At 41.9% G+C, this 26,784-nt stretch overlaps 1 protein-coding gene across 2 annotated transcripts in view; it reads left to right on the top strand.

The window, feature by feature from the left end:
* Positions 1-26,784, top strand: part of GORASP2 (golgi reassembly stacking protein 2) — a 45,049-nt gene that overhangs the window by 6,024 nt on the left and 12,241 nt on the right. For both annotated transcript variants that reach the window (XM_036318984.1, XM_036318983.1), the window contains exons 2-7: positions 7,517-7,597; positions 8,640-8,843; positions 9,241-9,327; positions 10,530-10,660; positions 18,194-18,326; positions 19,866-19,989. In XM_036318984.1, coding sequence (XP_036174877.1) covers positions 7,517-7,597; positions 8,640-8,843; positions 9,241-9,327; positions 10,530-10,660; positions 18,194-18,326; positions 19,866-19,989 — 760 coding nt within the window. The remainder of the gene's footprint in view (positions 1-7,516; positions 7,598-8,639; positions 8,844-9,240; positions 9,328-10,529; positions 10,661-18,193; positions 18,327-19,865; positions 19,990-26,784) is intronic.

The following is a 26,784-nucleotide window of genomic DNA, read 5'->3' as shown; positions in this document are numbered from 1 at the left end:
AGAAACATGGTAATTGGCGTACGACCGCTACCCTTCCCATTGACTAATCAGGGCGATATGCAAATTAACTGCCAGCCAAGATGGCGGCCGGCAGCCAGGCAGCTTGAAACTGACATGAGGCTTGCTTGCTTCAGTGACGGAGGAAACCAACGTTCCCCAACCTGCTTTGCCGTTCCCCAACCTGCTTTGCCGGCCTCTGAGCCTGCAGTTTAAGAAACATCGTAACAAATATAGAAGCTAAACAAAATCCCAGAAACCTGCTTTCAGCGAGCCCGGGATCTCAGAGCTGGAATTATACATTGTTTCGATTATAGAACCGAAACAAACAAGATACCTTCTTTCAGCAGCGGAAGCCTCAGAGCTGGAGCCAGAGCTAAAGCTGGCCCAGAATAAAAAAAAAAAAAGAAAAAAAGGAGCAGTTGGGAGCTTCAGTCGGCCTGAAAACAGCCCTCAGCCCCTCACCCAGACTGGCCAGGCACCCCACTGGGGACCCCCATCCTGATCCAGGACACCCTTCAGGGCAAACCAGCCAGCCCCACCCATGCACCAGGCCTCTATCCTATATAGTAAAAGGGTAATATGCCTCCCAGCACCAGGATCAGTGGAGCCGAGAGGCCTTCCGGCACCGGGATCAGCGTGACAGGGGGCAGCGCCCAAACCCCCTGATCGCCCTGCGGCTCTGTGTGTGACAGGGGGCGGGGCCACAACCTCCCTATCCGCCCTGCTCTGTTCGTGACAGGGGAAGGCGCCCCAACCTCCTGATCAGCCTTGCTCTGTGCCTGATACGGGGGAGCTCCCCAACCCCCACTCCACGGACCCTGCTCTGTGTGTGACAGGGTAGAGCCATAACCTCCGCATCGGCCCTGCCCTGAGTGTGAGAGTGGCGGCGCCCCAACCCCCTGATCGGCCCTGCTCTGTGTGTGACAGGGCGCGGTGCCCCAACTCCCTTATCGGCCCTGCTCTGTGCATGACAGGGGGGAGCTCCTCAACCCCCTTGATGGGCCCTGCTCTGTGCGTGACAGGGGGCAGTGCCCCAACCCCCCAGTCTGCCCTACCCTGAGCGTGACTGAGGGTGGCATCGCAATCTCCCAATCCGCCCTGCTCTGAGCCTGACCAGGGGCTGCACCTAGGGATTGGGCCTGCCCTCTGCCACCCGGGAGCAGGCCTAAGCCAGCAGGGCGTTATCTCCCGAGGGGTCCCAGACTGCAAGAGGGCACAGGCCAGGCTGAGGGACCCCGCCTTCCCCCCCCGAGTGCACAAATTTTTGTGCACCAGGCCTCTAGTCTAGTATAAAGTGTTATACTTTTGATCCCAGGAGAAGAGATTGATGTTTCCCTGGAAAGCAGCCAGTATAGAACTATTTGATCTGTACACAGATTCAGGCTAAATCTGATAAAACTTTCTAATGACTGAGGATCAGAAAGTGAGGTGAGAAAGTCAAGAACTTAATTCTGCTGCATATACCAAAAATTATCTATTCTGCTGTTTAGTTTGGTGCTGTTACAAATAGTACTGCTGTGAACCATTATACTGTATGTATTGGAGAACATGTATACCCATTTCTATTGGATATACTAAAGAGTGGAATTTTTGGTCAAAGGTGTGCATATTTCAGTATTAATGGATATTGCCAAGTCATTGACTAATTTAACATTCCCACCATCAGGTTTCTGATTGTTCCATATCCTCATTAATACTTAGTATTTTCTATCTTTTTTTATTTTGACCATTGATAGGTGTGTAGTGGTATGGCATTGTGGTTTTAATTTGCATTTCCTTGATGACTATTGAAGTTGAGCACATTTTCATATTTATTGGCCACTTTGTATCCTCTTTTGTTTAGTGTCTGCTGAAATGTTTTCTCCATTTTTAGCAGCTTTATTGAGATTTAATTTATATGCCATTAAATCCAACTTTTTGAAGTATACAGTTCAGTGGTTTTTGTAGTATATTCACAGAGTTGTACAACCATCACTAGTATCTAATTCCAGAACCTTTTTATCACCTGAGAAAGAAACTTTCTTCCTGTTAGCAGTTACTCTCCCTCCTTCCTACTCTCAGCCCTTGGCAGCCACGAATCAACTTTATTTTTCTATGGATTTGCCTTTTCTGGATATTTCAATGGAATCATACAATATATGGTTTTTATGACTGGCTTCTTTCACTTAGTATAATGCTTTCAAGGTTCATTCATGTTGTAACATCTATCAATACTTGGTTCCTTTTTTATTGCCAAGTTATATTCCATTTTATGGGTATTCCTCAATTTGTTTATCTGTTCTTTAGCTGAGGAATATCAGCTGAGTTTCCATTTTCTGGCTTTTATGAATAATGCAGCTATGAAATTTGTGTACAAGTTTTACATGGACATGTTTTCATTTCTTTTGGTTATATATCTAGGAGTGGAATTGCTGGGTCATATGATTACTGTGTTTAGCATTTTGAGGAATTGCCAAACTTTTACACAGTGGCTGCACCATTTTACACTTCCACCATCAATGTATGCGGGTTCCAGTTTCTCCACATTATTTATTGTCCAGCCTCATTATTGTCTTTTTTATGTTAGCCATTCTTGTAGATATGAAGTGGTATCTCATTGTGGTTTTATTGTCTATCTTTCTTACTGATTTGCAGTATTCTAAATTTTTCCTTTGTTGAAAGTGTATTTTCTACTTAATTATCTTTTGACTAGCAGAAGTTTGTAGTTTTAGTATAATTTAGCTTATCAATTTTTTTAGTTTATAGTTAGTAGTTTTTTGTGTCCCATTTAAGAAGGCTTCATACTTGAAGATCTCAAAGATATTCTGTGTTTTTCTCTAAAAGCGTTTTTGTTTTACCTTTGATCTTTAGATCCATCATCCATCCAGAATTGATTTTTGAGAAACAACATTTAAAAAATTATTTCTCTTCCCTTCCTAGCAGGCTTTTTGTGTTTTTTAATGGGTGAGAGATAATTAATACATGGTTAGAAAAGTAATGTAGTGTCCAGGATTAGTTGGTTATAAAGATTTGCCCTCAGGTGGTGACTAAAAAGTTAAAAAGAATAGCTTCAGATTTCTAGGACTCCTGTCATATGTCAGAGACTTAGCTAAGCATTTCATAAACTTACACTCATTCAGTCACTACAATATTCTTGTAAAGTAGATGACATTATCCCCTACTTGCAGATGAGAAAACTGAAGCCCATAAAGATAAACTTTCCTCAGCTTACGCTACTAAAAAGTAGGCAAAACCATGCCTCAAAACCAAGTCAGTCTACCTCTATTATCTTTTCACTGTACATTTTTCCCCCAGAATATATATTTTTATTGATTTCAAAGAGGAAGGAAAAAGGAGAGAGAAACATCAATGATGAGAGAGAATCATTGATTGGCTGCCTCCTGCACTCCCCCTACTGGGAATCGAGCCCCCAACCCAGGCATGTGCCCTTGACCAGAACTGAACCTGGGACCCTTTAGTACGCAAGCTGACACTCTATCCACTGAGCCAAACCAGCCAGGACTCACGGTACATTTTTTAAAATCTTGCAAAATCTTAATTATTTAAATTTAACCTCTTCATCTTAAATTTGTGATGTTTGGCCCAATAATAAGTGCTAAGTAGCCTGCATAACCGTGTGTGTTTATGTATGTGTACATATTTAATTAAGATGGTTTGAAGGAAACACGATAAATAATCAGATCTCATAGGGGACAAAATGTATTGAAGTGGGAATCTGTGTTTGAGAGATTAGATGGCTAAGTGATTCTTATCAATGAATAATATTGCCAGAGAAATTTACCTGTGTGGATGTTTCATTTGCTGTGTTGTAGATCTTACTTTCCATGCTATGAAAAGTAGGAAATTTCCTTTGTGTATTAGGGTCAAGAGAGCATTTCCTAGGGCTCCCTCTGCTGGCTTCTTAGCAGTAATTAAGATACCTAAATACTAGAATTGTGCTGGTACTAATGATATAAATAAATTTAGGAAAGAAATTAATTTCAAGGTCCATTAGAAACAGAGAGGAGATTGATGTTTGTAGCAAATGAAAATGAAAAAATAGAGCTAGAGAAATATTATTTATTTTAGAATTCAAAATTAGTTATTGAATCTTTTTTGAGTTATGGGGAATAATACCCCTACTGGTATTGAAGACTTTGCATTTCAAACAAATGGTAGTAAAACTTTATACTTGAAAGGTGGCATGATAAGATTCTGTATGTGAGACCAACTTTCTCAGTTGGTGATGACATTACAAAAAGCATTGTCTTTAGCCTTTTTTAACTAAAAGGTAAACTTTTGTCAGCCTCAGTGGAGAAGTGTGAAATTGATCAGTGGACATGTTAGTTTCTAGATAAAATAGAATTATTAGATAATGGGCCCTATTAAATGAGAAACTTCACTCTGAGGAGCTTCTGCGGCAGTGGTTCTCAACCTTGGCTGCACATTCTCATTTCTTTTAACAAAGAAACAGAATTCCCGGAGGATGAGGCCCAGAAATCAGGATTTTAAAAAGATTCCCAGGTGATTCTAATGTGCAGCCAAGGTTGAGAACCACTGTTCTAGGGCTTAATGCTAATTATCTTCACACCTGAAGCATTTTGCACCTAATTGATAAGATCCTAATAAACAGGCATTTCACACGTGGCAGATCTTTGACTCTTTTTTTCCCAGCCAGCTGTGACTTGACTTCACTTTTCTTTGCCTCATAGGTCCAAGCTGCCACCATTTTCCTTTGCAGAGTTGCCATTTGAGGAGAAATCTATCTGCCATTTTGGGTTCTAGACAGTTTGCTTGCTTGACAATACAGGGTGGGACAAAGGGTTAACAGTTGTTCATATAGAAAGTTATACAATCCTCCTATATAATAAAAGGTTAACATGCAAATCGACCGAACAGTGGAACGACCGGTTGCTATGACACGCACTGACCATCAGGGGGCAAACGCTCAATGCAGGAGCTGCCCCCTGGTGGTAAGTGTGCTCCCACAGGGGGAGCGCCACTCAGCCAGAAGCTGGGCTCACAGCTGGTGAATACACCAGCGGTGGCGGGAGCCTTTCCCGCCTCCACTGCAGGCAGGCGAAGGGGACCCCCACCCCCCAGTGCATGAATTTTGTGCTCCAGGCCTCTACTAATTGATTAATAATAATATAGGAATAAACTTCATTTCATGTACTCACAACTGTAAACCTACTTTTGCCCCACCCTGTATGCAGACTATAATAGCCCCCATTTAAGAAAACTTGAGTATACAGAAACTAAACAAATACATATTGACTATTTTTATTAAAGGTAACACTTTTAAATCCCTTTGGTAATTTAACTTACTTAATTTAAAAAATGATTAAGTCTCACATTTGCAGGGTAATTTGCATAAAGCAAAATCAAACAGGTTTACTAAATTAAACATTGAAGCATCTTTATAATGGACAACTAACTATTCCTTATTGTGACAAATGGGAAAAAATTTAGTTTTACTTCTTCAGAGGCAATAATAGTATAATTTGGCTTTAAATAAAGGTAATACTAATTCAAGAAGTCAGATATTAAAGGGACATATTCTGGAAACAATCTGTGTTCAATTTTGAAAGCATTAAAATGATTTGTTACTGTGTAAATAGCTACAGATTTATGTATGGATGAATGTATGTATCTGTTATTTGCTTTGCCTCAGAATTGACTATTAAAACTCTTTAGACGGTTAGAGAAAATCAGCCTACAAATATCAATTCAAACTTTGTTTTCACAGGATAGATTTGATAGTATTTAATAACATCAAAGCAGAATAACAATTCCTTAAAACATTATGAAAATACTAGAGGCTCAGTGCATGAAAATTCATGCACTGGAGGGGGGGATGTCCCTCAGGCGGCCTGCCCCTTCTCACAGTTCGGGAGCCCTCAGGGGCGGGAGGCGACCCTGCGATCAGGGGAAGGCGACGCCCCATCACACCTCTGCTGCTGCCACTGCCAGCAGTGCAAGCCTCGACTGGCCCTGGTTACCTGCGCCTCAGACCAGCCCTGGGCGGCTAAATAGCCGCCATCTGAGACTTGCCTGTGCCTCAGGCCAGCCCTGGGCGTCTGGGAGGCTGAGAGGACTGGGGGACTCTGGAGGCAGGCGCCCTGGTGGGGCTGAGGGGACTGGGCGCCGCCATCTTTGCAACGGCATAAGGGTAAATTAGCATATTCCCTCTTTATTAGATAGGATTATAGAGAGATGCAAAGTGGGTTATATTAACTTTTTTGCTTGTCATATTACTAATACTACCAGCTACTAATTTTATTATTTCAATTTCAGAAAATTTAATAGGTAATTTTAATCCATTTCAAAGTTGGGTGCTAAACAGTTGAGTTGTTGAGAAGCTAAATAGTCCTACTCTTTCACTTAAAGTCCTCTATAAATTTGGCTGCACTCTTTCCAGCAGCCTCCTTATTGGATTAATAGTTGTAAAATGTACTTTTGAGTTTCACCTCTACCATTAGCCAGCTATGGCCTGTAGACAAGCAACAAAATGGTTTTTTTCACCTGTAAAATAAATGAATTGCCCAAAATTCTTTTAAGTGCTTTCAACACTTTATTTGTGTCATGGAGAAATCCTTTGAGAATCTGATGAAAACTGCTGATTCATAGAAAATGTAGCATATCATTTCAGTAGTGGCAGTGTTCCCTGACACCACCCACAGACCTTTTCTTGTATTAAAGGACTTCTGATTTTCAAAACCTATAATTCTGTATTTCTATCCCACACCACCCTGTTGTCTAGCTATACTATGTTATCATCCTCATTTTTCAGACTCCTTTAGGGTTTTTACTCATATCATTTCTTCAACTTTCAGATGTCCTTATCCCCTTGTTCATTTTCACCTTTGAAAGTTCTACCTCCTTTTTAAAGTACAGTTCAAGTTTGTGTGTGTGTGTGTGTGTGTGTGTGTGTGTGTGTGAAGTTTCTTCAATTAGAATTAATCTTTCTTTTAGAGCTTTATATCTACATTTAACTCTTACTTTTTTTGGTCTTGTAGCACAGTTATTAGAGGCCTATATGTCCTCTGTCTCCCCTTTCTCTTCTTGCCTGTTTCTCCACAGATTATAAATGTTTTGACACCAGCCACTATGATCCTATATTAGTTTTAACTAGTAATTGAATTGTTCCTTGCTAGTAGTAGTTATGGAATAAATGCTCCCAAAATTAATTTGAATTTGTCACTTAGTTGTAATAAATTACTATCTGTTGTGTCATGTGCTAAATGCTCGGAGGATTGCCCCGCAACCTGCCTCCAAAAAGTAGAAAGTGGTATTAATAGAATCAGAGGGAAAGCCTCAATCAGGAGGTGAACATAAAGAATGGGTAGAATTTAGGAAGCTGCAAGGGTATTTATTTTCTGGAATAGATGAAGAGAAATGAGAGAACTAGTGTGTAGCTATAAATTTTTATTGATAAAATTAATCTAGTTTTACAGAAGAAATGGGTATTAAAAATTTTACTTACAATTTTTAATTAAGCTTTGTATTTTTCATATTGGCATTTTTGTTTTTACAGGTACAAGAAAATTCCCCAGGACATAGAGCTGGACTGGAACCATTCTTTGATTTTATTGTTTCTATTAATGGTTCAAGATTAGTAAGTTCAGCTTTTTGTACCTTCTTGTGTAGTATTTTGTATCTTTTGAAAATGGAATTTTTCAGATTATATGGGACTGGTGTTTATTCATTAGTTACAAAGTGTGTTACCAGTTTGTAAAATTAATTGTTAGTAAACGTATGAAAATGTCAAATATAAAATAATATACTTGACACTCCAGCAATTATTTTAGGGGATTAAAATCACTGGAGACTTTAAATTTTAAATATTTAAATGTTTTTATGCAGAAAAAAATAATATTAAAACATTTGCTTTTTTTAAAGATGTCAAACTTTTGTAGGTTATTGACAAATGACTCTCAATTTGTCAGTTTTCTTGTGTATATAAGTAATGTTACTAGAACCAGATAGATGTGTTCCAAAAATGCAGAATTAAAACTACTTTTTATAAGTTGCTTTCAGTTTACTTATAATAAAGCCCTGTAGGGAGGGAATTGTATAATTTCAGCAAAGGAAATTCTTATGACAGTGGCTACTTGGTTGGCTTATTTTTTTCACAGAAGTGTTGTTTTTATTACTTACCAACATCTTCTACATAATGGCCTTTATTCATTTATGTAATGAAATATTTAACATACTGCTTCCATTTTCTTTTTCCTGCCAGTTCCTATTAAATAAACTTTATATTTAGGAGTAGAATCCAAAATTAAACTTCAATGCCAGAAAACGTTTTAGATTTTAAAACCAAAGTCATACCAATCCTGTTAGTAATATGACTTCTTATGGAATATTTTTGGGGTTTTATCACTGAAGCCCTAGATCACTTCAATCCATTTTGGGTTGCAAATTCCATAATCTGTAGTTAGCTATTAGAAAAAAGTCAGAAGTTGTTGCTAACAAGAATTGTTCTTAACTTCTTAACATTCTTTTACTTGGAGGAATTTTGGGATGTTAATGAAACCTTTGCCCATAGAATGCTTTGTGTTGATTAATATTACTCCAATAGGCCATAGGATGCTTAAACTAAGATAGTTAACGTTACATTTTTATTTATTAAGAAAAATAATTTTATGTGTTCACAGAATAAAGACAATGATACTCTTAAGGATCTACTGAAAGCAAATGTTGAAAAGCCTGTAAAAATGCTTATCTACAGTAGTAAAACACTGGAGCTGCGAGAGACCTCAGTCACACCAAGTAACATGTGGGGTGGCCAGGGCTTGTTGGGAGTGAGCATTCGTTTCTGCAGCTTTGATGGGGCAAATGAAAACGTTTGGCATGTGTTGGTACGTATCACTTGTAAGCTGCTACTTGCAGTTTAAGAAGCAGTGTAGAAAGGTGTTTTATCAGTGGTGATTTCCAATTTGGTTGAGCTTGTAGGGATATTATTATTATTAGGCTATTTTAGTTCTTGAAAATCAGAATTCATTGCTGTTAAAATACAGGTTATTTTTTAAATGCATGAGATGAGGAAGAGAAGCAAATAATGATTTATCTGTTATGAGAAGAAATGTTAGAGGAGATAGCTATAGAAGTATTTTAAATATTAAAGATTATGTGACATAACAAGACAATTACAAATGTAGGGGTTTTTAATCACTATAATTAAGGACTGTGAGCTATAAAATTTGGAAGATTATTTTATGTATATTAATTTTGGGCTGTGTTTTTGTGTCACCATAGGAAGTAGAATCAAATTCTCCAGCGGCACGGGCAGGTCTTAGACCTCACAGTGATTATATCATTGGAGCAGATACTGTCATGAATGAGGTAATTAGTCTGTTTATTAAAGAAAACTATGTAACATTTTCTTATTAATGTTTAAGTTCAGAAGTATATGTGCATATTTGCAATTAGAGTTGAAATTTGGGTCTTTGCCGGTCAAGATCACTTATGCCAGGGAGTTAAACAGAACATCTGGGAGGTGTCTCATTAGTATAGCTATGGGGGAAAATGCATACTGTGTAGCAGTTGCACAGATTTTGTGTAAGGCATATAAAAATCTCTTATGGCCCTGACTGGTTTGGCTCAGTGGATGGAGCGTCGACCTGCGGACTGAGGGGTCCCGGGTTCAATTCCAGTTAAGGGCATATACCTTGGTTGTGGGCACATCCCCAGTAGGGGGTGTGCAGGAGGCAGCTGATCGATGTTTCTCTCTCATCGATGTTTCTGACTCTCTGTCCCTCTCCCTTCCTCTGTAAAAAATCAATAAAATATATTTTTTTAAAAATCTTTTATGTACCTCAAGGCTAAATCAAATCCTCATTTTGGTTATTGATTTTCATCTTCTCTTCCTAAGAAGAGGTCACAAAATTGGCCCAGCTCTCTTAATCCTTTTCCTTGCCTGATAGCTAGTGAAAGTATATATTGCTAAATCAAAAAATGAGAGAAAAAATAAGGTGCCCAGAGAATCAGGTCTTACTCATAGAGAGCAAAGGCAGAATACATAGGATTTGTGTGTAGAAGTGTTTTACTAAAATTGCTGACTAGGTCTTATGAAAGTGGACATAGGCTTTGCATGTAGTAAATAGGTCATATATTAAATAAAACCTTGTTTGAGTTTCAGTTTTAAGAAATGATGTTTATGTTTGGGGCAAGGCCCACAATCTGTGTGTATGTGTTTCATTTTTTCATCCTTACCTGAGGATATGTTTATTGATTTTAGATATAGAGAAAGAGAGAGAGAGAGACATTAATATTGATGTGAGAGAGAAACATGAATTGGTTGCCTCCTGTATGTGCCCCGACTGGGGATCAAACCCTCAATCTAGGTATGTGCCCTGACTGGAAATCAAACCCACAACATTTTGGTGTACGGGACGATTCTCCAACCAACTTAGCCACCCAGCAAGGTTGTGTGTGTGTGTTTTTTAAAGTTTCCAGGTTACTATTCTGATATTAGCCAGGTTTGAGGCTCATTGTTCTAAAGTTCAGTAACATAAAAATATTTTTCTCCTGTGATGCTTTTGCAGTCTGAAGATCTGTTCAGCCTTATTGAAACACATGAAACAAAACCATTGAAACTTTATGTGTATAATACAGACACTGATAACTGTCGAGAAGTGATTATTACACCAAATTCTGCATGGGGTGGAGAAGGCAGGTAAGGTCATTTTTAGATTAAATTATAACTGCTTAAACTTAGAGGTGTTGTAAAAATTGATTGTTTTCATTTGGAAACTAGAGGCTCGGTGCACAAAAATAGGTGCACTGGGGGGGGGGGGGTGTCCCTCAGCCCGGCCTATGCCCTCTTGCAGTCTGGGACCCCTTGGAGGATGTCCACCTGCTGGCTTAGGCCCACTCCCTGGGGGGATCAGGCCCAAGCTGGCAGTCAGACATCCCTCTGGCAGCCGGCAGCCCTCGGGGGATGTCCACTTGCCAGTGGGGAGCAGGCCTAAGCTGCAGTTGGACATCCGTAGTGCTGCTGAGGAGGCGGGAGAGGCTCCCACCACCACCGCTGTACTGGCAGCCATCAGCCTGGCTTGTGGCTGAGCAGAGCTCCCCTGTGTGGGAGTACACTGACCACCAGGGGGCAGCTCCTGCATTGAGCGTCTGCCCCCTGGTGGTCAGTGTGTGTCATAGTGACCAGTCATTTCCAGTCGTTCTGCTGTTAGGGTTAGTTTACATATTACCCTTTTATTATATAGGATAGAGACCTGGTGCACGGATGGGGGCTGGCTGGTTTGCCCTGAAGGGTGTCCCGGATCAGGGTGGGGTCCTGCTGGGGTGCCTAGCCAGCCTGGGTGAGGGGCTCATGGTTATTTACAGCTGGTCACACCCCCTTCAGAGTGGGGTTCCCCACTGGGGTGCCTGGCCAGCCTGGGTGAGGGGCTGATGGCTGTTCGCAGGCTGGTCAAGCCCCCCCCCCCCCCCGCCCCAGTGAGGACCCTCACCCCATGGAGGTTTGGCCAGCCTGGGTGAGGGGCTGATGGCTGTTTTCAGGCTGGCCATGCCCCCTGGTGACGGAAGCTCCCAGCCTCTCCTTTTTTTCTTTTTCTTTTTTTAATTCTGGGATTTATTTACCTTCTATAATTGAAACTTTGTAGCCTTGAGAAGAGCTCAGAGCCAGCCAGGGTGGGCAGGAGGGAAGCCTCCTGCTTGCTCCAGCTCCGTGGCCACAGCCAGCTGAAAGCAGGTATCTGGGGTTTATTTGTCTTCTATAATTGAAACTTTGTTGCTTTGAGTGGAGCTCAGAGCCGGGAAGCTTGGATTCCTCCATCATTGGGGCAACCAAGCCTCTTGCTTGCTCCAGCTCTGTGGCTGCTGGCCACCATTGTGGTTGGGTTAATTTGCATATAGTTGCTCTGATTGGCTGGTGGGCGTGGCTTAAGGCGTAGCGAAGGTAAGGTCAATTTGCATGTCTGTCTTTTATTAGTGCTTTATTATAAGACATCTCTTGAAAAAAGATAAGTTATTGCTTTACTATAAGACTTCTCTTGAAAAAAGGAAAGCGTTGACCTAGAACAGTGGTGGGGGGCCTTTTTTCTGCCAAGGGCCATTTGGATATTTATAACATCATTCATTGAATATAATTCACTTAATATAAATTTATGTTGCTATGAACAAAGCTCCTAGATTTATTGAATTTTGATTCCCGCCTGTGGTTGCCTTGGCAGGACCAGACCAATTGATTTCAAGAGCCTTATGTGGCCTGTAGGCCGGATGTTCCCCACCCCGATCTAGAATATTGAACCTAAATTCATTTTAAAAAATGTTTAATTTTTTTTTTATTTTAATTTTATTTTTTAAGAGAGATAGGGAAGGAGAGGGATAGAGAGAGAGGAACATCAATGAGAGAGGAACATGGATTAGCTAGCTGCCTCCTGCATGTCCCCCTTTTGGGGGTTGAACCTGGGACCTCTTGGTTCATGGGTCAAAGCTCAACTACCAAGCCACACTGGCCGAGCAATAATTCTTCTTTTAAAGTACATATTTAGGAAGACTGGTATATAGACTATAGTCCTTTTTTTTTTTTTTTTTTTTTTTTTTTTTTTTTTTTTTTTACTGACCTAAGAGCTAATAGCCTTTTTTTGTTTTGTTATTTTAATCAAATAGTTCAGTTTTATTTTATTTTCCTAATTCCCCTCTTCAACAATGGGACAATACAGTGTAACTTTCTCTAGCTGCTGGGAAGATTTCTTAGACTTTGTGGAAACTGTTGGCTTTCAGAAATAGATAGGCTGATTTCAACCAAGAATTAGACAAAATTGCAATGACCATAAAACTCAATTTAGAAAGAGGATCAAGCCAAGCATGTAAACAGATTTTATAAAAATCAGTTTTCTGGGACTATTTATCAAGACAGTTCCCTAATTTCAAAAAGCTAAAGCAAAGCATGCTGATTTAAATTGCTTTTTTTAGTTCTTTCAGCTGTTGCTTAAATTGTACAAATTTTTCAATATTTTGAAAGTCCTAAGCCTTTTTTAATTTGAAGAATTATTAATCACTAGGGGCCCAGTGCACAAATTCGTGCACCTTGAAAGGAACTGTGGGCCACAAGGCTGCAGTGGGCACAGGGACGGGTCTCAGCCCATACTCCATGCCCTCTCCCGGCCCCTACTACCGCGGCCCCCAGTTCCCTGTCTGCCGGCAGCCCCATTCCCGCCGCTGCTGCTCCCACACAATGATGGTGCCAACCCCACTCAAACCCACTGAAGGTATGGAGCCATTGGTGCCGGTGCCAGTAGTGGGTGCGAATGGGGCGGCTGCTGCCCCGATCGCCCCTCAGGAGCAGGGGGAGGTGGAGAACCCCAAAGGGGCAATTGGGACGGCGCCGGGCGCTGGCAGTGGGTGCAAGCAGTAGCGCCGGCAGCAGGTGCGAATGCCGACCAGTACCATGGCTCATGGGAACAAAAAGTTTTCAGTAACTACCAGAGGCTCTCCCTGATGACAGCGACCGGCACCCCGCCTTGGTCTGACGCCCCCACTCACTGCTCCACCATCCCACCACTGCCGACGCCCACCATGTTCTGCACTCTGCCCCCTGCTGTCAACATCCGCCATGTTCTGTGCGGACCCCCTGGTGGTCAGTGCACGACATAGTGACTGGTTGTTGTTATGCCGTTCAGTCTATTTGCATATTAGCCTTTTATTATATAGGACTAGAGGCCCGGTGCACAAAAATTTGTGCACTCGGGGGGAAGGCGGGGTCCCTCAGCCCGGCCTGTGCCCTCTCGCAGTCTGGGACCCCTCGGGAGATAACGACCTGCTGGCTTAGGCCTGCTCCTGGGTGGCAGAGGGCAGGCCCAATCCCTAGGTGCAGCCCCTGGTCAGGCTCAGAGCAGGGCCGATTGGGGAGTTGGGGCGCCGCCCCCTGTCATGCACAGAGCAGGGCAGATCGGGAGGTTGCGATGCCACCCTCAGTCACTCTCAGGGTAGGGACAATTGGGGGGTTGGGGCACCGCCCCCTGTCACACTCAAGGCAGGGTCGATGGGGAGGTTGTGGCGCCACCCCCTGTCACGCACAGAGCAGGGCCCATCAAGGGGGTTGGGGCTCCGTACCCTGTCATGCACAGAGCAGGGCCCATCAGGGGGTTGGGGAGCTCCCCCCTGTCACGCACAGAGCAGGGCGGATCAGGGGGTTGGGGCGCCGCCCTCTATCACCCACAGAGCAGGGCCAATCAGGGGGTTGGGGCGCCGCCACTGTCACACTCAGGGCAGGGCTGATGGGGAGGTTATGGCTCTACCCCGTCACACACAGAGCAGGGCCCGTGGGGGGGGGGGGGGTTGAGGCACCGCCCTCTACACCCACAGAGCAGGGCCGATCAGGGGGTTGGGGCGCCGCCACTGTCACACTCAGGGCAGGGCTGATGGGGAGGTTATGGCTCTACCCCGTGACACACAGAGCAGGGCCCGTGGGGGGGGGGGGGGGCGTGGTTGTGGCCCCGCACCCTGTCACACACAGAGCAGGGCCAATCAGGGGGTTTGGGAGCTGCCCCCTGTCACGCTGATCCCAGTGCCGGGAGGCCTTGCGGCTCCGCTGATCCCGGTGCTGGGAGGCATATTACCCTTTTACTATATAGCATAGAGGCCTGGTGCACGGGTGGGGGCCGGCTGGTTTGCCCTGAAGGGTGTCCTGGATCAGGGTGGGGGTCCCCACTGCGGTGCCTGGCCAGCCTGGGTGAGGAGATGATGGCTGTTTGCAGCTGGTCACACACCCTTCAGGGTGGGGGTCCCCACTGGGGTGCCTGGCCAGTCTGGGTGAGGGGCAGAGGGCTGTTTTCAGGCTGGTGGGTGACGGAAGCTCCCAACCGCTCCTTTTTTTCTTTTTTTTTGTTTTTTTAATTCTGGGCCAGCTTTAGCCCTGGCTCCAGCTCTGAGGCCTCTGCTGCTGAAAGCAGGTATCTGGTTTGTTTGTGTTCTATAATCGAAACTCTGTATGAACTCCAGCTCTGAGATCCCGGCTCGCTGAAAGCTGGTTTCTGGGGTTTTGTTTAGCTTCTATATTTGTAACAATGTTTCAAACTGCCAGCTCAGAGGCCGGCAAGGCAGGCGGGGAACGTTGGAGTCCGCCATCACTGAAGCAAGCAAGCCTCATTCATGTTCGCTTTAAGCTGCCTGGCTGCCGGCCGCCATCTTGGCTGGCAGTTAATTTGCATATCTCGCTGATTAGCCAATGGGAAGGGTAGCAGTCGTACACCAATTACCATGTTTCTCTTTTATTGGAGAGGATAGTAATTATTATAGGAAAGCTTAGGGTTTGGAAACCTCCAAGTGTTTTGTAAAAGTTCTGCCATTTGCTGGGAAAAGGATGACTTAGTTGATGCAGGCAGAGAAAAACCTCTATTTGCTCACACTATTACCTTTATCCACACTACCTGAGAGTGTATGTTGCCATCAGAATGCTAAGTTGTTGCAATTTGAGAAAATGAGATAGAGCTCTCATTTTAAGAATCTGGCCCGCCTGAAGCAGTACTTGATCAAGTTGTCATAGTTCATTGTCCAGGTTTATAGCCACAGAATATGATCTTAAGACATTCAAAGTCAACTAATTTCAGAGGGACTGCCACATAAAACTAAATTTTTAAGGAAGCGCTGCTGTATTTTATTAGAATGGCAAATTTTCAGTTTACAAAAGAAACTAATAGGTTCTCCAGTTAGAATACTTAGGTCCGATTAGTACCACAAGATTGCTTGGTAAGCATAGAATCAACGTGCAAGGAAGAGATTCTGCAGATGGGGAAGTCATCACTATTTCTTTGATTTTTAATTACAATGCTACATTCTTGTTCTTAGAGCCCTTCTTTTCTAGACTCTGGCAATTACTCCTTTTCTTTGGAAGACATTTTTTCTTTTGACATGACTTACTACCATTGATCAGCCATTGCTTTAAACAGGCCCATACATACCATTTTCCTGAGTCTACTCTCATTTGTCATGTGTCTGCTTCTGGTTTTTATTCCCTCCTCTGAGGCTGTCCACATTTCATTCATTACAGCATATTTCTCTTAGTTTCATTCTTGGGCTAGCTTTAAGTTCGCAGAATGTCTTGCTGTTGCCTTCAAGTGACTATCACCACTTAGTTATTTTGATTAATAAGCACCTTGTTTTAAAATGTAACTACTTCGGAAAGGCTATTATCAATCAGTGTGAATTATTTAATTTTATTCCCTTCAAATTTATCTGAGATCCAGTTCAGTGAGAATTGCAGTTTTGCTGGTAGAAGGAAGGGGGGGAAAAGTGAGAGCAGAAACAAGTAATTTTGTAATGTGAAGCATCATTGTGAAATCAGATTTGGATAAGGAAAAGCTTAAGTTGGCCACTGCCTGCTCTCCCAGCTTTTGGTGGTGGTAATATGCAGAAATAATAAATGCCTTGGCAGGGGGGAGGCACAGACATATCTGCCTGGCCTACTCAGAAAGTGTCAAGTAGTTTGGGAAATAAAAGCAATCACGATAGCCAAACCGGTTTGGCTCAGTGGATAGAGCATCGGCCTGCGGACTGAAGGGTCCCAGGTTCAGTTCCGGTCAGGGGCATGTACCTTGGTTGTGGGCACATCCCCAGTGGGAGGTGTGCAGGAGGCAGCTGGTCGATGTTTCTCTCTCATTGATGTTTCTAACTCTCTATCCCTCTCCCTCTGTCTCTGTAAAAAATCAATAAAATATATTTTTTTAAAAAAAAAAGCAATCACGATAGAAACAGTTGGAACCTGATTGTGATGGGCCTTAAATACCGTGGTCAGGAAATTTGTATATACTTTGGTCAGTGAGACGATGATATTGTATCAGTGGGGGCTCTGTGGTTCCAAACAGTAGAAACCAACTGTCATTGCTGTAAGCCAATGGTTCTCAACCTTCCTAATGCTGCAACCCTTTAATGCAGTTCCTCATGTTGTGGTGACCCCCAATTTCATTGTTACAAATTGAACATAATCAAAGCATAGTGATTAATCACAAAAACAATATGTAATTATATATGTGTTTTCCGATGGTCTTAGGCGACCCCTGTGAAAGGGTCGTTCGACCCCCAAAGGGGTCGCTACCCACAGATTGAGAACTGCTGCTAAGCAGACATGACTTTATTGTTGGGGAATCACTCTTATAATCAAAGAAACAGTTAAAGAATCAGACTTGGGAAGGATAGAACTCAGAACACCTCTAGGAATTTAGAACAGAAGGGCTTTGGCAATTTCATCAGTATTCTACTGAAGGGATGAATGTTTTTGGTTTTCTGTCACTCCCAAGATTTGTAGCCATGGGCAGGAGAGATGGATTGGCTTTGGTCATTAGCAACTCCTTGGTTTGGGCAGGAGAGGCCTTCTGATTGATAGTCACACCAGTATGGCACACAACAGCAGAGAAATAATTCTCCAAAAGGAAGAAGGAAAAATAAATATTGGGAGGCCAATAGACTATGGAAAGAAGCAATGTAATCATATCATTAAAAAGATGGCCTCGCCCTAACCAGTTTGGTCCAGTGGATAGAGCGTCAGCCTGCGGACTCAAGGGTCCCAGGTTCGATTCCAGTCAAGGGCATGTATCTTGGTTGTGGGCACATCCCCAGTAGAGAGTGTGCAGGAGGCAGCTGATCAATGTTTCTATCTCATCGATGTTTCTAACTCTCTCTCCCTCTCCCTTCCTCTCTGTAAAAAATCAATAAAATATATTTTTTAAAAATCATCATTTTCCCCTTTAAAAAAAAAAGATGGCCTCTGGTAAAAGTAAAAGGATGAATTGGAGTCTGGATTAATTTGGATTGATTTTTGTTGTGTTTTGAAATAGAACTATGAGATGTGTAAATTACATCATCATACAGAAGTGCTTGGAGCTCTTCTGTGCAAAGACTATGGCATTCATTCAGCAAATAATTATTAAGTGTCTGCCATGTGTCAGGAACTGCTCAAGGCATTAAACAAAACAAGGTCTCTGCCCTCAAGAACTTTAACATTTTATTAGGGGAGACAGAAAATAGTGTATGGTGTGTTGGATGGTAATAAATACTTGAAGAAAAATAGAGTAAGGGTAATGCCCATGGTGGCGAAAAGGGTGGTGGTATTTCATAAGAGGGTGGTCAGGGGAGCCTCTGATAAGATGACATTATTTAAAAGAATAGAAATGTGTTTTTATATTTCAAAACCTCAATGAAATGCAAGCTATGACTGATAACAGTAACTTTTAAAAATATTTTTTTTTCATAGCCTAGGATGTGGCATTGGATATGGTTATTTACATCGAATACCTACACGCCCCTTTGAAGAAGGAAAGAAAATATCTCTTCCAGGACAGATGACTGGTACACCTATTACTCCTCTTAAAGATGGGTTTACAGAGGTAAGATAACTTTACTGTATGATTATATCATAAAGTTTCCACCAAAATGACTTGAGTGTTGATGTATGTGGTGGTAGCACTAATTGTTGTAGGGTAGATGATGAGTTAAGTATTGACCATGCTGAATTTGAATATACATTTGGATATTCTACAGGTCTGGATTTTAAGAAAGAAGACAAGGCTAGAGATATAGATTTGGGAATCATCAGAAAAGAGAGGGTAATTTAACCCACTGAGCATTAATAAAAATTGTCAAGGGACTGGCCTCTGAGTGAGTTGAAGGACTGACATTGGAATCTTGAACATTTCTAGTATTTAAATGGATGGGCAGAGAAAGGAAGCTCACGAGAGGTCCAGGGGGAGAACAAAGCTTTAAGAAAAAGGGAGATAGGGGGTGAATGGTGAATGATTAAGTGATGATAGCTGGTGTTTATTATTTCAAGAAACTTGACTGGGAAAACAAAGAATGCTAAGTGTGTGGGGACTGTTACAGGATCAAAATGAAGCTTTTTAAGGAATAAGAGATACTTGGACAGGATGAAAGGCCTTTAAACTGTATCCTAAGCAGGGCTCACAGAGCGATTAACTCTTGTCTACACAACTAATTCAAAACCAAACATCAAAAAAGAAAATGCTACAGTTGTAAAGAATAGGTTGCTACCACTGTCATTTTATGGTACACATTTTGACCAGATTCTAGAGAAAGTGAAGAGGAGCTCTGAAGAAGTATAACCTCCGCTTCCTTCTCATCCCCACCATTGGCTTATGGCCAGAGCAGTGTAGTTATATGTTCAGACTCCCCTGCCCATATCTGCTGCCCCTAACCAGATGAGCCTCTAGGACAGTCTGAAGACAGAGGATGAAATAGCAACTAGGGAAAAGGGCTACTATATAAGTTATGTTGAAATGTGCTAGAAGGCATTGGAGCTAGCAGAAATGGAGTATTCAGAGGTAAAACTACCTATCCACCCATCTGTATAGAATCCATATAGACTCATTCATTTTCTCTTGCTGGAAGGTAGAGATCTGGCTGCCACATTCATTCATTGATGAAAAAAGATAAGGTGGACTTATGAGGTGAGGCATCTTGAGAAATGTCTAAGGAATTTATCATGGTTTTAAGACTTCGATCTGATTTCTTCCATGACCAATGAAAATTTAAAACAAAAATTGGCTGAGAACTCAAAGAAGAAAGCAGTGGCGATATAAGGGTTGAGTAAAGTGATTTTTGGATGGCCCGGAATGAGGATGATAGAATCTACTCCTAGTGTGGAAGTAGCTATAACTGTGTGTGTAAAAAGGTAGATGCCGTGTATCAAGAGACTGGAAGTGACAGGATGGGAAGGTAGTTACAGTGCATGGTCCTTGGCATATACCAACATTAGGAAGGAGTCCCAGAAGGCAGCAGTGCTGGGTTAACATATTTGACAGTATATGATCAAAAAATCTGTAGGACCGGTGAGAGTCAATATTTATATTTTCTTGTAAATACACTTGAGTAATTTTTTTTCTTTCTACTTCTTCTTTTTTTTCTGGAAGGTCCAGCTGTCCTCGGTTAATCCCCCATCTTTGTCACCACCTGGAACCACAGAAATTGAACAGAGTCTGTCAGGACTTTCTATTAGCTCAACTGCACCAGCTATCAGTAATGTTCTCAGCACAGGTATACAGAAAAATGTATTTTGTTTTTCACTTTGTTTGACCTGTTACTCTTTTCTGTCTCAGGCTACACAATTTTAAAAAATCAATGCCAGTATACTTTGAAAACTGTAAATATGCTCTGTATTGACAGGCCCTGTCTGTGAAACTTAGTACTAAATCACCATGCGTTTGAGACACAGCATTTAAACTTCTTCTCAATATAGTTCTGACTTTGGGCTTCTCTTAATATTGTACAAGTTGTAGAGCCAGACTCTACCTTGAAATTCTGTTTAATTGCTCTGTTTATTCAACAGATGTTGCATATCCCTGAAGTGGTAAACACTGGGGATACAAAAGTGAGCAGGATACCATGTATTCCTTTCCTAGGGGCTCAGTCTTGCTCGGGAAACATGTGTCTGTCTCCTTTCCTTTATTACTTGTTCTACATAATACATATAGTCCCTGTTTGTTTTTGTGATGTTATTTTTTTTAAATACATTTTATTGATTTTTTTTACAGAGAGAAAGGGAGAGGGATAGAGAGTCAGAAACAACGATGAGAGAGAAACATCAATGAGAAACATCGATCAGCCGCCTCCCGCACACGCCCCACTGGGTATGTGCCCGAAACCAAGGCACATGCCCTCAACTGGAATCGAACCTGGGACCCTTGAGTCCACAGGCCGATGCTCTATCCACTGAGCCAAACCTGTTAGGGTGTGTTGTTATTTTTTTAACAGCTTTATCAAAATCTAATTCACATACCGAACAATTCGTCCATTAAAAATATACATTTCAGGGAGGGGGTGGTGAGTTTATTTGCAGAGTTGTTTAATCATCACCTCAGTCAATTTTAGAAAAATTTTATTACCCCAAAAGAGACCCTATACCCATTACCAGTCACTTCCTATTTTTCCCCAACGTGCCCCCTCCTCGCTTGGCCTAGGCAGTTACTGATCTACTTTCTTTCTATGGATTTGTCTAATCTAGGCCTTTCATATAATACTAGGGGCCCGGTGCATGGGTGGGGTCCAGCTGTGGGGAGGGGCCGAGGGAGGTTGGCCGACTGCCCCCACCCACGGGGGCTGGTTGGCCGGCCACAGTGTGTGTCATAGTGACCTGTCGTTCCGGTCACTTGGCTTTTATATATATAGATAGGTATGTGCAGTTTCCTGTGATTAGCTTCTTTCACTTTGAATAATGTTTTTAAGATTCATTCATGTCATAGCATATATTAAAACTTCGTCCCTTTTTATGGCTAAATATTATCCCATTGGATTGATATTCCACATTTTGTTTATTCATCAGTTGAGGGACTTTTTAAATTATTTCTACTTTTTGGCTACTATTAATAGTATTGCTATGAACATTTGAGTACAAGTTTTTATGGAATTGCTTGGTCACATAATATAGTTCTTAACTTGATATGTTGGTAGAGTTTATTTTTTTCTTTCCTTTTTTAAAAATCTTCTGTTTTTTGGTTTTCTTCCTTCATAATACTATACCTAGAGTATATTATGTACTCAAATATTAAGTGAATTAAATACTGACATGGTTTAGTTTTATTTCCTTAGTACTTTTTATTCTTGAACTATTTGTATTCAATATTTGCTTACATGTTCTGGAATGGATTTAAAACAGCCCAGCAAGATACAACTTAAGGTCAAGAGTATAATCTCTGGAGTGGTCCCCTAGGCAAATCAAAGCTCTTTTTAGAATCTTTGTTTTTTTCCCCAAAGAAGTGTTTTTCTAGATGAATTTTTAAATTTTAATTTCTTATAATTAAAAATTTAACTCGGAAGTGGGTAGAATAGTATAACAAACCCTCACTATCCAGCTTCATTTGTTATCAGTATGGTGACATATCTTCCCAACCCTACTCTTTGTTGTTTTTTTCCCCCAGTATATTTTTATTGATTTCAGAGAGTAAGGAGAGGAAGATAGAAAAATCAATGATGAAAGAGAATCATTGATCGGTGCCTCCTGCGCACCCTGCACTGGGGATTGAGCCCCAACCAGGCATGTGCCCTGACCAGAAATCAAACTGTAACCTCCTGGTTCATAGATCGATGCTCAACCACTGAGCCATGCCAGCCAGACTTTTTGTTAACTTTTTTCCCCAACTTGATTGAGGTGTAATGTGCACACCATAAAATTAATTCACTGTAAATACACAATTCAGTGTCTTTCAGTAAATTTAAATAGGGAGTTGTGCAGTCATCACCACAATCCAATTTCAAGACATTTCCTAGACATTAACTATTAATGTCATCAATATCACGTCTTAAATACAGTTGGGAGGGATTTTAAAGTTTGTTTCATATAAGTGGTGTTTGAATTCTTTATATATTATGATTTTTTTTTCTTATACCCCATCAGATGCTCCTGTAGTTTTCCTGAATAGACTTAGTAAAGGTGGATTGGGGTTCTTCTCATGGCAGAGGCTGTATCTGTGTCTGAGTAACTCTACCTGCTTTAGAGTAAGAGGGTTCCTATGTCTTATAATAAGTCTTCTGATTTTAGAGGACAGCTGACATCTCTCTTCAAGTCCCACTTTCTTTTTGACATTTTAGCTCTCCCCTCATTACATTAGAGTTATGCAGTACTTGTATTATCTTACAAGCACATGCACTGAGATCCTTGACCTTATAACACTACAGAGAAATGGTTTCTTGAGTATTAAAAGAAAGACACTATAGATAAAGCAGTAATTGCTCAAAAGAGATTGTAAGATACTAACATTTTCACTTCAAGTAACTCAATTTAAAAATACTCCTATGTCCTAGCATCATAGTGTGAGAAACGATTTTTTGTTAGGCATTTATTTTTCTGTTTTTGCTTTTATTTTATTTTTTAAAAATGTATATTTATTGATTTCAGAGAGGAAGGGAGAGGGAGATATAGAAACATCAGTGATGAGAATCATTGATCAGCTGCCTCCTGCACACCCCCTGCTGGGGATCGAGCCTGCAACCCGAGCATGTGCCCTTGACTAGAATCGAACCCAGGACCCTCCAATCCCCAGGCTAACGCTCTATCCACTGAGCCAAACCAGCTAGGGCTGTCTTTGCTTTTAATTATATTGCTGCAAAGTAGCCCAAAGAGTAACTGTAGAAATACAGAAATATATGGTTTTTAAAAATGACTTCTCTGTGGGTTGATAATTTTTAGATTATGAAAGTTTTAGAAAATGAATGTATCATGTTGTAATGGCATTAATCAGTGTGACCTTTCTGGTACACCCCCACAACACTTCCTGACTCCCATCTTTGCTCATTTTTTCTGCAGAGAACTTACACCATTTTACACACTATGTATTTTATTTGTTTAATATTTGTCTTTTCTGGCCTTCATTAGAATGTAAGTTTTGTAAAGGTCTTGATTCCTATTTTTTTATGCTGTGAAGAGCCTCCGGGTCTAGAACAATATGTAATATATAAGGGCCCCTCAAAAACTTGAGTAAATGAACGCACCAACCAACCATCCAACAACCTCGTGGAGAGTATGATAAAAGCAAAGAATCCTCTTCTACTTTTGCATGCCCCCAATTTCTACAGTAAATAAATGAATAAATAATATCTGAAGATGGTTGCTTCATACTTTTAGGCACAATTTCTTTTTTTTTTCTTTTTTTAAAATTAAATCTTTATTGTTCAGATTATTACATTTGTTCCTCTTTTTTCCCCCCATAACTCCCCTCCTCCCAGTTCCCACCCCACCCTCTGCCCTCACTCCCCACCCACTGTCTTCATCCATAGGTGCACGATTTTTGTCCAGTCTCTTCCCGCATCCCCCACCCCTGTCCCCCCCAAGAACAGTCAGTCCACTCCCTTTCAATGCCCCTGATTCTATTATAATCACCAGTTCATTCTGTTCATCAGATTATTTATTCACTTAATTTTTAGGTTCACTTGTTGATAGATGTGTATTTGTTGTTCATAATTTGTGTCTTTACCTTTTTCTTCTTCTTCTTCTTCTTAAAGGATACCTTTCAGCATTTCATATAATGCTGGTTTGGTGGTGATGAACTCCTTTAGCTTTTCCTTATCTGTGAAGCTCTTTATCTGACCTTCAATTCTGAATGATAGCTTTGCTGGATAAAGTAATCTTGGTTGTAGGTTCTTGCTATTCATCACTTTGAATATTTCTTGCCATTCCCTTCTGGCCTGCAAAGTTTCTGTTGAGAAATCAGCTGACAGTCATATGGGTACTCTCTTGTAGGTAACTGACTTTTTTTCTCTTGCTGCTTTTAAGATTCTCTCTTTGTCTTTTGCTCTTGGCATTTTAATTATGATGTGTCTTGGTGTGGTCCTCTTTGAATTCCTTTTGTTTGGGGTTCTCTGCGCTTCCTGGACTTGTAAGTCTATTTCTTTGAGCAGGTAGGGGAAGTTTTCTGTCATTACTTCTTCAACTAGGTTTTCAATATCTTGCTCTCGCTCTTCTTCTGGCACCCCTATAATTCGGACGTTGGTACACTTGAAGTTGTTCCAGAGGCTCCTTACACTATCTTCATATTTTTGAATTCTTTTTTCATTTTGCTTTTCCGGTTGGTTGTTTTTTCCTTCTTCGCATTTCAAATCTTTGACTTGATTCTTGCGATCCTCTGGTCTGCTGTTGGGAGTCTGTATAATATTCTTTTTCTTTTTTTATATATTTTATTGATTTTTTACAGAGAGGAAGGGAGAGAGATAGAGAGTTAGAAACATCGATGAGAGAGAAACATCGATCAGCTGCCTCCTGCACATCCCCCACTGGGGAAGTGCCCGCAACCCAGGTACATGCCCCTGACCGGAATCGAACCTGGGACCTTTCAGTCCGCAGGCCGATGCTCTATCCACTGAGCCAAACCGGTTTCCGCTGTATAATATTCTTTATTTCAGTCAGTGTATGCTTAATTTCTAGTTGGTCTGTTATCACAACATCGAGGGTCTCACTAGATTTCTTGAGGATCTCACTACATTTATTGGCGGTTTCTAGAAAGTTCTTGAAAAACCTTAAAAGTGTGGTTTTAAACTCTATATCCAGTAGTTTGCTTTCCTCCATTTCTGTCATTTGTGTCCTGTTTCTTTGTCTCCACATTTTTTATGCTTCCTTGTGTTGATAAAGTGGTTTTCTGTGCTAAGTGTCCTCTAGGGCCCGGTGGCTCAGCCTCCCCAATTACCTGAGGTAGACACTCTTGGTGCACCCCCTTGTGGGCTTTGTGCACAGTCTTGTTGTAGTTAAGCCTTGATTGTTGTAGGTAACACTGGGAGGATTTGACCTCCAGGAAAATTGGCTGTGAGAATTAGCTGCGTCTATGGTGGGAGAACTTCTGTGCTGAAGACACCCGTATGGGGCAAGACTTGCTTCAGTGGGGCTTTGGTGCTCACTGAGTCTGTCCCCTGAGTGTGTCCCTTATGGATCTGAGGAGTTGTAATTGGATGGTCCCACTCTGACCACTGGGAACACAGGCTCTTGGATCTAAGAAGGTGCTAATCTAACCTCTGCCTAAGGCTACCTAGCAGAAGCCAGCTGTAAAACAATGCAGGTTGCCCTGGGGCCTTGGGGCAGCTACAGTTTTTGAGGTAATTTTCAGATTACAAAGGGCCGGGCCTTTCATATGCAAAAGCCTCGTGCACGGCTTGGGCGGGGCAGGGTCCCAGGGTATCAACAGGGTGGGCGGAGCAAGCAGTATGGCTGCTCTCGGTCCTGTCCTCAGAGGCCCCGGCAATCGCTGCGAGTGCCTCCGAGAGAAAGCTGCCCTCGAGTTCCGACTGATGCCAGACAGTCCCGTTTCTCCCGTATGAGTCTGTGTCCCCAGAGACTCGCCCGGAACTGGAGCTCAGAGCTTGAGACTCCCTCCCGATTGAAAAAGACAATCGTGACCTCAGCCGCCAGCCCTCTCTGCATGCACCTCCGCACCTTTGTATTTTACTTCCGCACCGCACCTCCTCTGAGTCTCGGTATGCTTTTCTCTTTCCTTCTAGTTGTAGAATTTCCACTCAGCCAGCCTTCCTGTGGTTCTGGATGTTGTCCGTTCTGTCTTTTAGTTGTATTTTTGAAGTGGATGTGCGAGGCAGCAATCTCCAGTGTTTACCTATGCCACCATCTTGGTTCTCCTCCACAATTCATTTCTACTACTGTATTTAAGCAGATCTCTATAAGATTAAGATAAAAACTAGAATTTATTTGCAATATTACTATTGTTTTGACATCAGCAAGACATCCCATATAAGTAGGTGAGAAACTTTAGTAGGTAATCTTGATCAGGCAGTATCGCAAGAGTTAACCTATCTAATAAAAGAGAAACATGGTAATTAGCTGTACATCTGCTACCCTTCCCATTGGCTAATCAGGGCGATATGCAAATTAACTGCCAGCCAAGATGGCAGCCGGCAGCCAGGCAGCTTGAAGCTAACATGAGGCTTGCTTGCTTGCTTCAGTGACGGAGAACTCCAACGTTCCCCGCCTGCCTTGCCGGCCTCTGAGCTGGCAGTTTGAAACATTGTTACAAATATAGAAGCTAAACAAAACCCCAGAAACCTGCTTTCAGCGAGCCGAGCCGGGATCTCAGAGCTGGAGTTGATACAGTGTTTCAATTATAGAACCCAAACAAACCAGATACCTGCTTTCAGCAGCAGAGGCCTCAGAACTGGAGCCAGAGCTAAAGCTGGCCCAGGATAAAAGAAAGAAGAAAAAAAGGAGCAGTTGGGAGCTTCAGTCATCCACCAGCCTGAAAACAGCCCTCAGCCCCTCACCCAGACTGGCCAGGCACCCCAGTGGGGACCCCCACCCTGAAGGGTGTGTGACCAGCTGCAAACAGCCATCATCCCCTCATC

The sequence above is a fragment of the Myotis myotis genome, unplaced genomic scaffold (assembly GCF_014108235.1).
Source record: "Myotis myotis isolate mMyoMyo1 unplaced genomic scaffold, mMyoMyo1.p scaffold_m19_p_8, whole genome shotgun sequence".
In the NCBI taxonomy this organism is placed as follows: domain Eukaryota; kingdom Metazoa; phylum Chordata; class Mammalia; order Chiroptera; family Vespertilionidae; genus Myotis; species Myotis myotis.
The sequence above is the reverse complement of the archived record's forward strand: the minus strand, read 5'-3'. Positions and strand labels throughout refer to the sequence as shown.